The sequence below is a fragment of the Hemiscyllium ocellatum genome, chromosome 7 (genome assembly GCF_020745735.1).
Source record: "Hemiscyllium ocellatum isolate sHemOce1 chromosome 7, sHemOce1.pat.X.cur, whole genome shotgun sequence".
Lineage (NCBI taxonomy): Eukaryota > Metazoa > Chordata > Chondrichthyes > Orectolobiformes > Hemiscylliidae > Hemiscyllium > Hemiscyllium ocellatum.
Window position 1 is genome coordinate 39,115,485 of NC_083407.1, and position 17,928 is coordinate 39,133,412.

At 43.9% G+C, this 17,928-nt stretch overlaps 1 protein-coding gene and 1 pseudogene across 1 annotated transcript in view; both read left to right on the plus strand.

Moving 5' to 3' along the window:
• The first annotated feature begins 10,114 nt into the window (after positions 1–10,114).
• LOC132817408 (DNA replication licensing factor MCM6-like) overlaps positions 10,115–17,928 on the plus strand; it is a 37,402-nt gene continuing 29,588 nt past the window's right edge. Inside the window, exon 1 of the mRNA XM_060827839.1 lies at positions 10,115–10,315. Within this exon, the coding sequence (XP_060683822.1) occupies positions 10,218–10,315 (98 nt within the window). The 5' untranslated portion in view covers positions 10,115–10,217. The remainder of the gene's footprint in view (positions 10,316–17,928) is intronic.
• LOC132817293 (large ribosomal subunit protein eL6-like) lies at positions 12,494–17,447 on the plus strand (annotated as a pseudogene).

Below are 17,928 nucleotides of genomic sequence, written 5' to 3' on the forward strand. Positions count from 1 at the left end.
GTCATATACTTGAAGGATAGACATAAGCCAAGCAGAGATGCAGAGTTAATCTCAGTCTAAACTGTCTCCATCACACAGACATATACACACAAAGACACAATCCTGAACTCTGTGATGCAGATGACACCAAAATTGGTGGTGGAGTGGACATTGTAGTGCATTGATGAAGAGCTTATGCTTGAAATGTCGACTCTCCTGCTTCTCGAATGCTGCATGACCGACTGTGCTTTTCCAGCACCACACTCTTCGACTGATCTCTAGTATCTGCAGTCCTTACTTTCTCATACAGAAGTTGGGAGGTCATGTTGCGTGTGTACAGGACATTGGTTAGGCCACTTTTGCAATACTGCATCTAATTCTGGTCTCCCTGCCATAGGAAAGCTGTGTGAAGCTGAAAGGATTCAGAAAAAATTTACAAGGATGTTGCCAGGGTTAGAGAGTCTGAGCTATAGGGAGAGGCTGAATAGGCGGCGGCTGTTTTCTCTGGAGTGTCAGAGGCTGAGGGGTGACCTTATAGAGGTTTATAAAATCAGAAGCATGGATAGAGTGAATAGTCACAGGATAGGTGAGTACAAACTAGAGGGCATAGGTGTAAGGTGTAACGACCCTGCTCCTTTGACAAGGTTATTCTGTCCTTGATTTATTTTCCCTCGGGGTCGTAAATGTACAAAACTTCTGATGTATCTGGTCTGGATGGGTTTTAGGGCCAATTTGATTAGAGATAACAAATACTGCCTCAGGAAAAAGGCTTTCAAGTTTAAAAAAAACTTGTACAATGAAAGGGGAGTGGCCAGTTATCTCACTCAGCTTTTCTCTGATTTGTTTTGGTTTTAGCAGTCTGGCTGTTTCGAGCTGCTGACCAAAGCACATGGAAGAAGGTGTTCCATGCTGCATCTCTCTCCTGGAAGACCCTGTGTTTGATTTTATCTTTCTTATGCAAAGGGCGTGTTTATGGGGATGTTGCAAGAATTTGGAATGCCATCATTAAGTTGCGATAGAGTCAGGATTTTTAAATAGTTGTTCTATATTCTGTTCTCTTTTAGTTTGTATTTCATTTGATAATCTTGCAAATAAATTCTGTTTTGTTTAAAACTAAGTCATTGGGCGAGCTGCATTACTCCTGGAATATCCACTCTACACTAGCAACTTTGGGGTCCAGACTGCTTTCCTGAAATGTTTTGAGGGGGTCTGGCTTGGTCCATAATAAAGGTGAGAGGGGAAAGATTTGAAAGGGATCTAAGGGGCAACATTTTCATAGAGGTTTATGTGTGGATGGAATGAACTGCTAAAGGAGATGCTAGAGGCTGGTGCAATTACAACATTTACAAGGCACTTGGATGAATATGTGAATAGGAAGAGTTTCGAGGAATATGGGCCAAATGAGATTAGATTAATTTAGGATATCTGGTCAGCATGGACGAATTGGACTGAAGGGTCTGTTTCCAGGCTGTACATCTCTAAGACTATGATCACATCCCTATTTAAAGTTGAGAAACTACAACATTTGTAAAACATTTATAAAGTGTGACTTAGGTGATGAAATACTTAAAAGAATGTAAATACAAATAAAAGGTTTGAAATGGGACCGCAATTTGAGAATGCACGTCAATAGTGCAAGCAGGACCCTGACCTTCCTGTACGTGCTCATTTCAACACAGCATTCTGCTCGCGTGCTACTTGTCTGTCCTCAAGCCACGTCACTTGCGCCTCTGCGATCACCGCCAGGAATATCACCACTACAATTGCCAGAGCCTCCACAAATGCTGCCTGCCACGTCACCTCTGCCACCAACCCACCCTCCACACTCAGCAACTTCCCTTGTTGCCGCAGATGTAAGTTTGTTAAGAGCATGCTATCAAGCAGCACCTGCTCAGTGGCGCCTAATTTGGGTTTCGCCAGGAGCACTCAGCTCCTGACCTCGTTACAACCTTAGACAAAAGAGCTGAATTCCAGAAGGTGAGAGGAGAGTGACTGCCCTTGACATCAAATCCACATTTGACCGGGTATGGCATCAAGGAGCCCAAGCAAAAATGGAGTAAATGGAAATCGGGGGGCAAACACTCTTCTGGTTAGAGTCATACCTGGCACAAAGGAAAATGGTTGTGGAGGGTCAGTCATCTCAGCTCCAGGACATCTCTGTAGGAGTCCCTCAGGATAGTGTCTTAGGCCCAATAATCTTCAGCTGCTTCATCAATGACTTTCCCTCCGTCATAAGGTTAAAAGTGGGGATGTTTGCCTTTGATTGCACAGTGTCCAGCGCCATTTGCGACTCTTCAGATACTGAAGCAGTCTGTGCTCAAATGCAACAAGTGCGGCATGGTGACTCAGTGGTTACCACTGCTACCTCACAGTGCCAGGGACCCGAGTTTGATTCCAGCCTCAGGCGGCTGTGTGGAGTTTGCACATTATCCCCTTTTCTGTGTGGGTTTCCTCTGGTGCTCTGGTTTCCTCTCACAATTCAAAGATGTGCAGGTTAGGTGAATTGGCCATGCTAAATTGCCCATAGTGTTAGGTGCATTAGTCAGGGGTATATGTGGGGAATGGGTCTGGGTGGGTTACTCTTCGGAGAGTTGGTATGGACTTGTTGGGCCGAAGGGCCTATTTCCATTCTGTAGTTAATCTTAAACATAGAACGTTTAAGTACAGGCCCTTCGGCTCTTGATGTTGCGCCAACCTGTGAAATTAATCTGATGCCCATCTAACCTACACCATTCCATTATTATCCATTTGTCCAATGCCCATTTAAATGCCCTTAACATCGGCGAGTCTACTATTATTGCAGGCAGGCCATTCCACATCCCTACTACTCTGAATAAAGAAACTACCTCTGAAATCTGTCCTAAATCTATAACTGCTCAACTTATAGTTATGTCCCCTCGTGTTAGCCTTCACTATCCAAGGAAAAAGGCTCTCATTGTCCACCCCATCTAACCCTTTGATTATCTGATACCACCTGTTTTGTCACCTCGAAGAACTCAATAAAGTTAGTGAGGTTCAACCTACCCTTCACAAAACAGTGTTGACTATCCCTAATCAAATTATTCCTTTCCAGGTGATTATCTTTTATAACCTTTTCCAACACCTTATCCCACAACCGAAGTAAGGCTCACTGGTCTATAATTATCAGGGTTGTCCCGACTCCCCTTCTTAAACAAGGGAACAATATTTACTATCCTCCAGTCTTCTGGCACTATTCCTGTCAACAATGATGACATAAAGATCGAAGCCAAAGGCTCTGCAATCTCCTCCCTGACTTCCCAGAGAATCCATGGATAAATCTCATCCAGCCCTGGGTCTTATCTATTTTCAGATCTTCCAAAATTGCTAAAATCTCCTCTTTGGCAACCTCAAAACCATCTAATCTTTTAGTCTGTATCTCCATATTCTCACTAACATTGCCTTTTTCCCATGAATACTGATGAAAAGTATTCATTATAATTGCATCTCCTATGTCCTCAGATTCCACACACAACCTTCCACTACTACCTTTGATTGGCCCTAATCTTACTCTAGTCATTCCTTTATTCCTGATATACCTATAGAAGGCCTTAGGGTTTTCCTTGATCCTATCCGCCAACAACTTCTCATGTCCCTTCCTGGCTCTTCTTAGCCCTCTCTTGAGATCTTTTCTGGCTAACTTATAACTCTCAAGCCCCTTAACTGAGTCTTCACGCCTCATCCTCACATAAGCCTTCCTGTTCCTCTTGACAAGAGCTTCAACTTCTTTAGTAAACCGTGGCTCCCTTTTCTCGACAACTACCTCCCTGCCTGATAGGTATATATTTATCAGGGACCTGCACTAGCTGTTCCTTGAATAACCTCGTTTCAAGAGTGTCCATCCCCTGCAGTTTCCTTCCCATCTTATGCATCCTAAATCTTGTCTAATCGCATCATAATTGCCTTTCCCCCAGTTCTACCTCTTTCCCTGTGGTATATACCTATCCCTGCCCATTGCTATTGTAAATATAACCAAATTATGGTTACTATCGCCAAAGTATTCACTTTCCTCCAAATCCAACCCCTAGCAGGGTTCATTCGCCAGTACCAAATCCAATATGGCATTGCCCCTTGTTGGCCTGTGCATATACTGTGTCAGAAAACCCTCCTGAACGGACCCACCTAAAGTACTTGAACTACTGCATTCCCAGTCAATATTGGGGAAGTTAAAGTCTCCATAACAACTACCCTGTTACTCTCACTCCTATCGAGAATCATCTTTGCTACCCTTTCTTCTACATCCCTGGAACAATTCAGAGGTTCATAGAAAATTTCCAACAGGGTGATGTCTCCTTTCCTGTTTCTAACTTCATCCCAAACTACCTCAGTGGATGAGTCCTCAACGTTATCTCAGCTGCTGTAGTACTACCCTTGATAACAATGCCACACCCCTTTTACCATCTTCTGGATTAGAGTGGTGCTAGAAAAGCACAGCAGTTCAGATAGCATCCAAGGAGCAGGAAAGTCAATGTTTCGGGCAAAAGCCCTTCATCAGGAATGTTTGCCTGAAACGTTGATTTTCCTGCTCCTTGGATGCTGTCTGAACTGCTATGCCTTTCCAGCACCACTCTAATCCAGAATCTGGTTTCCAGCATCTGCAGTCATTGTTTTTACCTTTTACCATCTTCTCTGTTCTTGCTAAAACATCTAAATTCCAGAATCTGCAATAACCATTTCTGTCCCTCCTTTCGCCATGTCTCTGAAATGGCCAAAACATTCAAATCCCAGGTACCAACCCATGCTGCAAGTTCATCCACCTTATTCCAGATGCTCCTTGCATTGAAGTACACACATTTCAAACCAACATCCTGATTGCCGGTGCCCTCTCAAGTCTTTGTAAACCTCTCCCTGATCCTCAGTACCCTCATCCTCCTGAAAAATGGAACTACATTCCCATAAACAGCTCCAATTATCCAAGAATCCAAAACACTCCCTCATGCATCAACCCTGCAGCCACGTGTTCAGCTCTGCTCTCCGCTCTCTCCTCAGTTCACTAGCACATGGTATGGGCAACAACTAGAAATAACTCTGATGGTTCTAGCTCTAAGCTTCCACCCTAGCTCCCTGAATTTCTGCTTTAAATCCCCACCTTCCTTCCTACCTGTGTCGTTGGTGCCTATGTGGACCATGACTTCGGGCTGCTCCCCCTCCCCTTCAAGGATCCTGAAAACACAATCAGAGACATCACGAACGCTGGCACCTGGGAGGCAACACATCAATTCTGAGTCTCTCTCGTTCCCACAAAACCTCCTATCTGTCTCCCTACCTATGGAGTCCCCAAGACTAAAGCTTTGCTCCTCTTCCTCCTTCCCATCTGAACCACAGGGACAGACTCTGCGCCAGAGATCTGTGCCCCATTGCTTACCCCTCAGTTGTACCCCCAACAGTATCCAAAATGGCAAACTTGTTGTTGAGGGGAACCATCATAGGAGACCCCTGCACTGCTTGCCAGTTCCCTTTCCTAGCCCTGACGGTAACCCACCGCCCTTCTTCATGTGGCTGTGAAGTAACTACCTCCATGTAACTTCTCTCAATAAATCCCTCTGCCTCCTGAATGATCCGAAGTTCATCCAGCTCCAGCTCCTGTTCCCTAACATGGTTCTCAAAGAGCTGGAGTTGGGTGGACTCCTACCTTCCACATACTGCAGGAGGAACATTCAACTGCCCTAACCTCCATTCCTGCTATTCTAAATTTCCAAACAGTCTGCTGAGAAAAAAACACAAAAGAAAACACTTGCCACCTTACCAACCGATGCACTGAAATTGTTTTTGGTGAGAGGAGGAGGATGAGTGAACTATCCAAGTAGTGTTTCGGGTAAAGCAACTGCCTAAATATATGACCTCATGACCTCTCCAACTGCATTCAGGAACTGAGATTAAACTGGAACAAAAAAAGAAATTTAAAATGTATACTCATGTATCCCAACAGGCTCCTCTGCTCCCTGAAGACCTTGTGATCTCTCCAACTATGACCAGGAGCTGAAGTAAAACCATAACTAAAAGAAATTTAAACCGTATACGAACACATCCTGACCAGCTCTGATACTCCCTGGAAATCTTGTGATCTCTCCGACTGCGTCTAGGAACTCTGGAAACTTGTGACCCTCTCCAATTGCATTTCGGAACTCTGGTAGTCAGTGTTGGGAATGAGCGCATGACTTTGTTCTGCCTTTCGCACATTTCAAACATTAACCTGAACTATCAACATCTTTTATTCACCAGCACTCTTACATCCCTCCCCTTTCCCCAACTATAGACAAAAAATGCTGCCCCCTTCACACCTCAGCTCTGTTGAAGAGTCATGTACACTCGATATGGTCAGTTGCTTTGTCTCCCTCTCCATGGATGCTGTCTGACCCACTGTGATCTCCAGCATTTGCTGTTTTCAGTACAGATTCCAGCATCTGCAATAAGTTGCTGCTACAGATCTCTGATCCTCTGGCTCACACTTCATTAACTGACCTTCCTACTGTCAACTCTTCACGATCGCTTCCCTCATGCCACCTGTCTCATCTCAAGAATTAGGAAGAAGGAAGCAGTAAGTGAGGAGTAGTAGAGAAGAAAAGACATATTTCTGAACTTAAAATATCAATTTCAAATACCTTCATTTGCAAATATGGGAATTTAAGAATTTTTAAAATCTTAATTTTTTAAATAGATTCCATAGGACCTGTTCTAACTATACATTTACTTGTTGTAATGTGAAAATCTGATCTGCTTAACATCGTTTCATTTAATGTTGCACTTGTCAGGAGAGCAAGTATAAAATTAAACAAAGTACTATGGAAGTAGTCAGCAAAAATGACTGGATTTATGCTGTAATGTGGGGGTGGGATCCAGGGAGATAGTGAGGAAAGAGATCAATCTGCGACTGGTACAGTTGAGAACAGAAGAGAGTCAAACAGTCAGGGTAGTCAGGGACAAGGTAGGACTAATAAACTAAATTGCATTTATTTCAATGCAAGGGGCCTAATGGGGAAGACAGATGAACTCAGGGCATGGTCAGGAACATGGGACTGGGATATCATAGCAATTACAGAAACATGGCTCAGGGATGGGCAGGATTGGCAGCTTAATGTTCCAGGATACAAATGCTATAGGAAGAATAGAAGGGGAGGCAAGAGAGGAGGGGGAGTGACATTTTTGATAAGGGATAGCATTACAGCTGTGCTGAGGGATGATATTCCTGGAAATGCATACAGGGAAGTTATTAAGGTGGAACTGAGAAATAAGAAAGGGATGATCACCTTATTGGGATTGTATTATAGACCCCCTAATAGTCAGAGGGAAATTGAGAAACAAACTTGTAAGGAGATCTCAGCTATTTGTAAGAATAACAGAGTGGTTATGGTTGGAGATTTTAACTTTCCAAACATAGACTGGGACTGCCATAATGTTAAGGGTTTAGATGGAGAGGAATTTGTTAAGTGCGTACAAGAAAATTTTCTGATTCAGTATGTGCACCTACTAGAGAAGGTGCAAAACTTGACCTACTCTTGGGAAATAAGGCAGGGCAGGTGACTGAAGTGTTAGTGGGGGAGCACTTTGGGGCCAGCAACCATAATTCTATCAGATTTAAAATTGTGATGGAAAAGGACAGACCAGATCTAAAAGTTGAAGTTCTAAATTGGAGAAAGGCCAATTTTGACAGCATTAGGCAAGAACTTTCAAAAGCTGATTGGGGGCATTGATTGTTCGCGGGTAAAGGGATGGCTGGAAAATGGGAAACCTTCAGGAATGAGATAACAAGAATCCAGAGAAAGTATATTCCTGTTAGGGTGAAAGGAAAGGCTGATAGGTATAGGGAATGCTGGATGACTAAAGAAATTGAGGGTTTGGTTAAGAAAAAGAAGGAAACATATGCAAGGTATAGACAGGATAGATCTAGAAAAGTGTTTGTTGGGCCTCTTGCTGAGATATTTGTATCATCGATAGTCACAGGTGAAGTGCTGGAAGACTGAAGGTTGTCCAACGTGGTGCCACTGTTTAAGAAGGGTGGTAAGGAAGCCAGGAACTGTAGACCAGTTAGCCTGATGTCAGTGGTGGGCAAATTGTTGGAGGGACAGGATGTACATGCATTTGGAAAGTCAAGGACTGATTAGGGATAAGAGAAAGTGAGGACTGCAGATGCTGGAGATCAGAGCTGAAAAATGTGTTGCTGGAAAAGCTCAGCAGGTCAGGCAGCATCCAAGGAGCAGGAGAATCGACGTTTCAGGCATAAGCCCTTCTTCAGACTAATTAGGGATAGTCAAAATTGCTTTATGCATGGGAAATCATGTCTCACAAACTTGATTTGAGTTTTTTGAAGAAGTAACAAAGAGGATTGATGAGAGCAGAGCGGTAGATGTGATCTATATGGAAGGCGTTTGACAAGATTCCCCATGGGAGACTGGTGAGGAAGATTAGATCTTACAGAATACAGGGAGAACTAGCCATTTGGATACAGAACTGGCAAAGATAGAAGACAGAGGGTGGTGGTGGAGGGTTGTTTTTCAGACTGGAGGCCTGTGACCAATGGAGTGCCACAAGGATTGGTGTTGGTCCTCAACATTTTGTCATTTATATAAATGATATGGATGTGAGCTTAAGAGGTGCAGTTAGTTTGCAGATGACACCAAAATTGGAGGTGTCGTGGACAGCGAAGAAGGTTACCTCAGATTACAACAGGATCTAATGGGCTGAGAAGTGGCAGATGGATTTTAATTCAATTAAGTGCAAGGTGCTGCATTTTGGGAAAGCAAATCTTAGCAGGACTCATACAATGGTAAGGTCCGAGGGAGTGTTGCTGAACAAAGAGACCTTGGCCTGCAGGTTCATAGCTCCTTGAAAGTGGAGTCACAGGTACCTAGGATAGTGAAGGTGTTTGGTATGCTTCCTTTTATTGGTCAGAATATTGAGTACAGGAGTTGGGAGGTCATGTTGCAGCTGTACAGGACATTGGTTAGGCCACTGTTGGAATATTGCATGCGATTCTGGTCTCCTTCCTATCGGAAAAATGTTGTGAAACTTGTAAGGGTTCAGAAAAGATGTACAAGGATGTTGCCTGGGTTGGAGGATCTGAACTGTAGAGAGGGGATGAAGGCTGGGGCTGTTTTCCCTGGAGCGTTGGAGGCTGAGGGGTGACCTTATAGAGGTTTACAAAATCATGAGGGGTATGGATAGGATAAATAGACAAATATGTTTCCCTGGGGTTAGGGAGTCCAGAACTAGGGGGCATAGGTTTAGGGTGAGAGGGGAAAGATACAAAAGAGACCTAAGGGGCAACTGTTTCCTGCAGAGGGTGATACGTATGTGGAATGAGCTGCCAGAGGAAGTGGTGTAGGCTGGTACAATTGCAACATTTAAAAGGCATTTGGATGGATATATGAAAAGGAAGGATTTGGAGGGATATGGGCCGGGTGCTGACATATGGGACTAGATTGAGTTGGGATATTTGTTTGGCATGGACGTTTGGACCGAAGGATCTGTTTCCATGCTGTACATCTCCATGATTCTGGTGTTGGACTGAAGTGGGAAGTTAAAAATCACACACCAGGTTATGGTCCAACAAATTTTTTGGGTAGTACAAGCTTTCAGAGTGCTGCTAGTGGAGCAGGATCATAGAACACATGCAACTAATTAAATATATTTTTTAAAAACCTAGATTAGTTAAGTCTTTTAGAATGGATTGCAGGTTTCGATTACTTAATATGCAAATCCCAGAACTTCTTTCAAGTGACAAACTCCGAAAGCTTGTACTTCCAAATCAACCTGTTGTACTATAACCTAGTGTGTGATTTTTAATTCTGGAAGCTCTTTAAATGCAACAAGCACCTCAATTAGACTGACTTTGTCTCCAAACGTCCATGCTCGGTAGATAACAAGGCATTTGGAAATAAAATCAACCATGATGCGAGTCACCAAAAGGTACCCAACTGGAGTCGGTGAAAGTGTGCAAATACGGCGGAAAGACCGGATGAACTGGTTATTTCGCTCGGCCCAAACACGGACACTGAGCATTGGGCGGGCTGAAGACCCATGGCCCCTCCTCCTAGGGGGCAGGCGACCTCACCGACGGCAGGCCATGTGGTCGGAGAAGAGGCTGGCTGATTGGCCGTTCCCGGCCACATGATCTGGAGTGGCGCGAAATTGCGGCCGCGAGGACCTTACCGCGCGCGGAAACAGTTGATAACTGTCCCGTTTGATTCTCTTTATTCTGAGGGCCATTCCTTTCTTCCGAAATGGATCTGGCGGAGACCGCGGTAGGAGCCGCCGGGCAGCAGGTGAAGGATGAGCTGGCGGAGAAATGCCAGAAACTGTTCCAGGATTTCTTAGAGGAGTAAGTGGAGTTAGCGGTAACTTCTATGTATCGGGGGGAGGGGAGATCAATTCCGGACTTTGTCTGTCAGTGGCCGCAGACTGTCTTCAGTCCGGGCATGTCGCCCCCGCCTTGGGGGTGGGTTGGCATCTGAACCTAGAGCAGCACTCACTCCGCGACGTGATTTTTGTTTTAGTCAGCCCGGGCCCGCGTAGGCAGCTACGGTACAGTCCGCAGCGGCACAGTGAGCAATAAACTGCTGGCTTCAGCTGCACCTGACTCCCCCCCCCGAACAGCACTGAGTTATACAACCCATTGTATCTTTTTTTGTTCTTTGCCCCCGAAAAAAAATCCGACACAGCTGTATCGACTTTTCCCGCCTCATTGATCTTTACTGAAGTGGAAGTCTCCCAGATTTCTCTCATTCGGCTACATGTACAACCTGTAGAGGGCGCATAGAGCGCGCATGCGCAAGGACTCAAAACAGCCCCTGTCACTCGCTTACATCTCAGGTGGACTATAATGTCTGTTTAGAACGTATCAAATATACCCTGACCAGAAGTTCTGTGCAATGTTGGACTCTATTGCCGCCTATCTGTCTTCTGCCATTACATTGCCCAGGGAGCCAGGAGGCTGTGCCTGAGGGTGCTGCTGCACCTGTTTATGTCACCCAGTGCCTCACCTTGACCAGTTTAGATTAGATTAGATTACTTACAGTGTGGAAACAGGCCCTTCTGCCCAACAAGTCCACACCGACCCGCCGAAGCGCAACCCACCCATACCCCTACATTTACCCCTTACCTAACACTATGGGCAATTTAGCATGGCCAATTCACCTGACCCGCACATCTTTGGACTGTGGGAGGAAACCGGAGCACCCGGAGGAAACCCACGCAGACACGGGGAAAATGTGCAAATTCCACACAGTCAGTCGCCTGAGTTGGGAATTGAACCAGTGCTAACCACTGTGCCACCATGCCGCCCACAGTTCCAGACACGTAGCAACTATTTTTGGGCACCGGGTTACAATGCAGATGGAGCACTGCCCTGTAGGTGCCCGCGGGATAGTAAAATGCCATGTTTCCTTCTTGTGATCAACCAGTAGAAAATAGAGCAAGTTCCTACTTGGTGTCGGATGTGCATCAACAGGTTATGAAACAAGCCACATGACTGAAATTGAGATCTGAAATAAAAACAGAAATTACTGGAGAAACTCTGCAGGTTGAGCAGCTTCTGCGGGAAAGTAGAGTTGATGTTTTGAGTCTGGTGGCTCTTCATGAAAACTTCTGATCAACATTTCTCATAAATAATCACTGGACTCAAATGTTAACTCTACCCACTGGTGCTGCCAAATCTACTGAGTTCCTCCAGCAATTTCTGTTCTTGTTTCAGAGAATGCAAAAGCAACTCAGCAGCTCTGGCAGCATCTATGCAGAGAGGAAATATTACTATTTCAAATACAGATTGAATCTTCTGAGGTGAAAGCTGCCCAAAAATGTTAACAAAAATTCAGTTCTGAAGATACTGGACTCGAGACGTACGTTTTTCTATTCATGTGTGCTGTCAATCCTGCTCAGTTGCTTCAGTATTGCTTTTTTTCAGATTTCCAGTATCGACAGCATTTTACTTTTATGTTTTGGTGCATACACATACTTGCTACAGACTCGTGATTAGCTGCATCACAGACTGCATATGTACAGTGGCCATTTTTGAGTTATGAATAATCATTCAATTTAAATTTTGTTGTAATAGTGTTGAAGTAAGCTTCTTGGGAGTCCTTTTTGGCACATTCATACAATTTCTAGTTTGTTTTGACTTTCCCTCTCATTGGATCCCTGTTACTAAGTGACAGGTCAACATTTAATAAAAATTATACTGTTAGACTCCGAGTCAAGAATGTAAAACTTCATTAGAATGCATGTAAACAAACATATCTCCAGTCTCTCAAATAAAACCCTGCAAATCACTATCTCTTTCCCTTGATGCTCATATTTGAAAATTCAACTTATTCATTGTTTGTTTCTTAAAACTTAAGGTTACTAAGATTATTCCTAGGCTTCATTGTAGCTTTGTTCAGTGGCCAGAATGCATCAGTTCAAGTTGCTATCAGGGTTTAAACACACTTTTTAGTAAGATGTATGTAATAAGGAAGACAGAAGCCAAAGTGAACTTTGGCCTTTAGAGAATGGAGCTCCTGAGATGAAGAATGAGAGGTTGTTGTTGAAGGAAAAAAATTTGACGGTATTAGGCAAGAATTTTAGAAAGCTGATTGTTCGCAGGTAAAAGGATGGCTGGAAAATGGGAAGCCTTCAGAAATGAGATAACTAGAATCCAGAGAAAGTATATTCCTGTCAGGGTGAAAGGGAAGGCTAGTAGGTATAGGGAATGCTGGATGACTAAAGAAATTGAGGGTTTGGTTAAGAAAAAGAAGGAAGCATATGTCAGGTATCGACAGGATAGATCGAGTGAATTCTTAGAAGAGTATTAAGAAAGTAGGACTGTACTTAAGAGGGAAATCAGGAGGCAAAACGGGGACATGAGATAGCTTTGGCAAATAGAATTAAGGAGAATCCAAAGGTTTTTTTTACAAATTATATTAAGGACAAAAGGGTAACTAGGGAGAGAATAGGGCCCCTCAAAGATCAGCAAGGCAGCCTTTGTGTGGAGCCACAGAAAATGTGGGAGATACTAAATGAATATTTTGCATCAATATTTACTGTGGAAAAGGATATGGAAGATATAGACTGTAGGGAAATAGATGGTGACATCTTGCAAAATGTCCAGATTACAGAGGAGGAAGTGCTGGATGTCTTGAAACCGTTAAAAGTGAATAAATGCCCAGGACCTGATCAGATGTACCCAAGAACTCTGTGAGAAGCTAGAGAAGTGATTGCTGGGCCTCTTGCTGAGATATTTGTATCATCGATAGTCTCAGGTGAGGTGTCGGAAGACTGGAAGTTGCCAAACGTGATGCCACTGTGTAAGAAGGGTGGTAAAGACAAGCCAGGAAACTATAGACCAGTGAGCCTGACCTCAGTGGTGGGTAAGTTGTTGGAGGAAATCCTGAGGGACAGGATGTACATGAATTTGGAAAGGCAAGGACTGATTCGGGATAGTCAACATGGCTTTGTGAGTGGGAAATCATGTCTCACAAACTTGATTGAGTTTTTTGAAGAAGTAACAAAGAAGATTGATGAGGGCAGAGCAGTGGATGTGATCTATGTGGACTTCAGTAAGGCATTCGACAAGGTTCCCCATGGGAGGCTGCTTAGCAAGTTTAGATCTCCTGGAAAACAGGGAGAACTTCAAAGTTTGGGAGAAGATTTGTAGCTCGGGTGCTCATTGTTGTGGTTCTGATCGCCGAGCTGGGAATTTGTGTTGCAGACGTTTCGTCCCCTGTCTAGGTGACATCCTCAGTGCTTGGGAGCCTCCTGTGAAGCGCTTCTGTGATCTTTCCTCCGGCATTTGTAGTGGTTTGAATCTGCTGCTTCTGGTTGTCAGTTTCAGCTGTCCGCTGCAGTGGTCAGTATATTGGGTCCAGGTCGATGTCTTACCACAAATTCAACCCAAACTCTGGGTCATATATGTGGATGACACATTTGTAATCATTAAAAACATAGAAATAAGAGAACACACACCGGATCATCAACTCCACGCTCACAGAAATCCGATTCACGAGAGAGAAAGAAAAGGACAACCAACTCCCATTCCTAGACATGATGGTACAGAGAACACTGAACGGAGAATTCAGCTCGAAGGTATACAGGAAAGCCACACACACAGACCAAGTCCTGAACTATGAAAGCAACCACCCAACACACACAAAAGAAGTTGCATCAAGACACTATTCAAAAGGGCCAGAACACACAGCAGCACACCAGAACTGCAAAAAGAGGAAGAAGAACACCTATGCAATGTATTCACCAAAAACGGATACCCGCGCAATTTCATCAGATGCCTAAGGAAAAGACAACGGAACGAGGACATGCCACAACCCAAAGGACTAGCCACACTACCATATATCAGGAGCATTTCTGAACTGACAGCCAGGCTACTGCGACCGCTAGGACTCATAACAGCACACAAACCAACAGCCACTCTCAGACGACAACTCACCAGAACGAAGGACCCGATAACCCAGCATGAGCAAAATCAATGTAGTGTACAAAATCCCATGCAGGGACTGCACAAAACACTACATAGGACAAACAGGAAGACAGCTAACGATCCACATCTATGAACACCAACTAGCCACGAAACGACATGACCAGCTATCCTTAGTAGCCACACACGCAGATGACAAGCAACATGAATTCGACTGGGACAACACTACTATTATAGGACAAGCCAAACAGAGAACAGCCAGGGAATTCCTAGAGGCATGGCACTCATCCACAGATTCAATCAATAAGCATATCGACCTGGACCCAATATACCGACCACTACAGCGGACAGCTGAAACTGACAACCGGAAGCGGCAGATTCAAACCACTACAAATGCTGGAGGAAAGATCACAGAAGCGCTTCACAGGAGGCTCCCAAGCACTGAGGATGTCAACCAGATAGGGGACGAAACGTCTACAACACAAATTCCCAGCTCGGCGAACAGAACCACAACAACAGGGAGAACTAGCCATTTAGATACAGAACTGGCTCAAAGGTAGAAGATAGAAGGTGGTGGTGGTGGGTTGTTCTTCAGACTGGAGGTCTGTGACCAGTGGAGTGCCACAAGGATCATTGCTGGGCCCTCTACCTTTTGTCGTTTACATAAATGATTTGGATGCGAGCATAAGAGGTATAGTTAGTAAGTTTGCAGATGACACCAAAATTGGAGGTGGAGTAGACAGCGAAGAGGGTTACCGCCAATTACTGCAGGATCTGGACCAGATGGGCCAAGGGGCTGAGAAGTGGCAGATGGAGTTTAATTCAGATAAGTGCGAGGTGCTGCATTTTGGGAAAGCAAATCTTATCGGGACTTATACACTTAATGGTAAGGTCCTAGGGAGTGTTGCTGAACAAAGAGACCTTGGGGTGCAGGTTCATAGCTCCTTGAAAGTGGATTCACAGGTAGATAGGATAGTGAAGAAGGCGTTTGGTATGCTTTCCTTTACTGGTCAGAGTATTGAGTACAGGAGTTGGGAGGTCATGTTGCGGCTGTACAGGACATTGGTTAGGCCACTGTTGGAATATTGCATGCAATTCTGGTCTCCTTCCTATTGGAAAGATGTTGTGAAACTTGAAAGGGTTCAGAAAAGATTTACAAGGATGTTGCCAGGATTGGAGGATCTGAGCGACAGGGAGAGGCTGAACAGGCTGGGGCTGTTTTCCCTGGAGAGTCAGAGACTGAGGGGTGACCTTTATAAAGGTTTACAAAATTGAGGGGCATGGATAGGATAAATAGGCAAAGTCTTTTCCCTGGGGTCGGGGAGTCCAGAACTAGAGGGCATAGGTTTAGAGTGAGAGGGGAAAGAAATAAAAGAGACCTATGGGACAACCTTTTCACGCAGAGGGTGGTACATGTATGGAATGAGCTGCCAGAGGAAGTGGTGGAGGCTGGTACAATTGCAACATTTAAAAGGCATTTGGATAGGTATATGAATAGGAAGGGTTTGAAGGGGTACGGGCCGGGTGCTGGCAGGTGGGACTGGATTGGGTTGGGATATCTGGTCGGCATGGATGGGTTGGACTGAAGGGCCTGTTTCCATGCTGTACATCTCTACGGCTCTATGGAGTCAAAAATGTTACCCATATCATCAAAATCTACAGGAAGCTGCAATATTGCCCCATTGAAGATTGAGAAAGGTTATGAAAGAAAAACATAGAAAAGCAAAGAAACCAAAGAACTCTAGAAATAAAGCAGAAGTATTAAGTAAGATAACTTTAAATAAAGGTTTCAAGCTTTGCTGGGTAAAGCCAGAAGTCCAGCTCTAGAAGAACAAGTTTAGGTAGCAATGAAACTTTAAAAATTAGTCATTAAGGAGGAACAAAAGCCTTTGACAGATCAATTCAAACTTCAAGTATCTACAAGGAAAGACAATAAGAGTTTGAATAAAAAGTTTACTGACCACGTGTGTGAGGTGGAAAACAATGCGGAATGGTTTTAAGACACAAAAGATAGTTGGTAATCAGGTTTAAACAAGTACGTGAGGTGATGAGTATGTCACGAAACTTTAGAGGATATCGACGCTTAATGTCATCGCCCGAGTCAGTACAAGGGCAGTTTCATTATTACGATTCTAAGTCATGTCATCGGTCAACAAAAGACTAACAAGTTGATCACAAGAGCAGCGGGAATGTGGTGAGGACATCATGTTCATCAGGTGTTTGATTGACATGTTTAGTGGGCAAAATCTGTATGAATACTAAAGATTGAGAGTGCCATTTTTGGAGTAGTCTGAGAGCACCAGGTTGCTAAGTGCTTGTACCGCTACTCTGCTGAGGTTTTAGAGCCTGTACTTAGATCAGGGCTTGGTGTCTTGTTACTCTGTAACTGTGATACTGCAGTAAATGTTTAAATACATGTGCTAAACCTTTAAATGACTGCTTGTAAGAATTTTATTCCTGGCAATTGAATGATCTCAGGGAAAGAACCGGGGAAGGTTGAGTAGACTCCAGTGGAGCGACCCACTGAAGCTCTCGGGGAGGCTTCAACAAGATGTCCCTCGCAAAAGGCTTAGTCTTGGTAACAAACCTTTTAAGCCAGCACAAAAGGTGTTTTTGAGCAGCCATCATCCTAGGAACTGTTCTTATCATATTTGCTGGTTGCCAGGGGTGCAAGTGTGAGATGTTTCCAAAAGTAACTTGGTAGTCGCATGCTGCTGGTGAATGGTCCTCCGGCTCTCAACCAAATGGAGTCCATCAGAAGTTTATCATTGCAAGGATTGACCTGTCAGTTGTAAAAATTCCCAAAAGCTGACTAATTCCGTTTCGAGGAGAAGATGTTGCATAGGCCGAGGCAGCAGGATGGTAAGAGCTTTCATACTGAGAAAGAGAAATATCAACTAACTGAACAGTAGCAGAAAAATCAGAAGGCTGTGAAAAACCAACTGCTGTCCATCTTTTTCACAAAAAAAATGTGCAGCTTTGTGGCTACCTCCACTCCATGTTCTCTCTGTCTGAGGGAATTCACCCACTCAAATTGATCTTTTTGTAAAGTGAGATACTTTTTAAGATTGGGACTTTGACATTTAAAAAAGGGGAAAGAGGAAATGGCAGATTGAATAATTACTTTGCATCACTGTTCATGGTAGAAGACATTATTTAATTATGAAATGTAATTAATCAAATGACAAAGGGAGGGAGAAGAAATACATACAGTAACTATCATTAGAGAAAAGTACAAGCAAAGGAAACTATTGAGACTAAAAACCAATCGATGGGACAGGTATTGAAAGAACTAGCCTCAGGTCCAAGAGAATTGGAAAACTGCCAGTGTAATAGCCATATTCAAAAAGAGGAGACAAAATATCTAGAACTGGGCCTTATCGCTTCACATATATTGATTATTGAAAGGCTTTGGGATGCTCTGAAGTGATGAAAGACACTGTTCTTTGCAGTTTCGTAGAGTGTAATATGATATGTTCTCATTGACACTGTTCAATGCGTTGCTTCGACTGGCAGCTCTCTATCTCTGA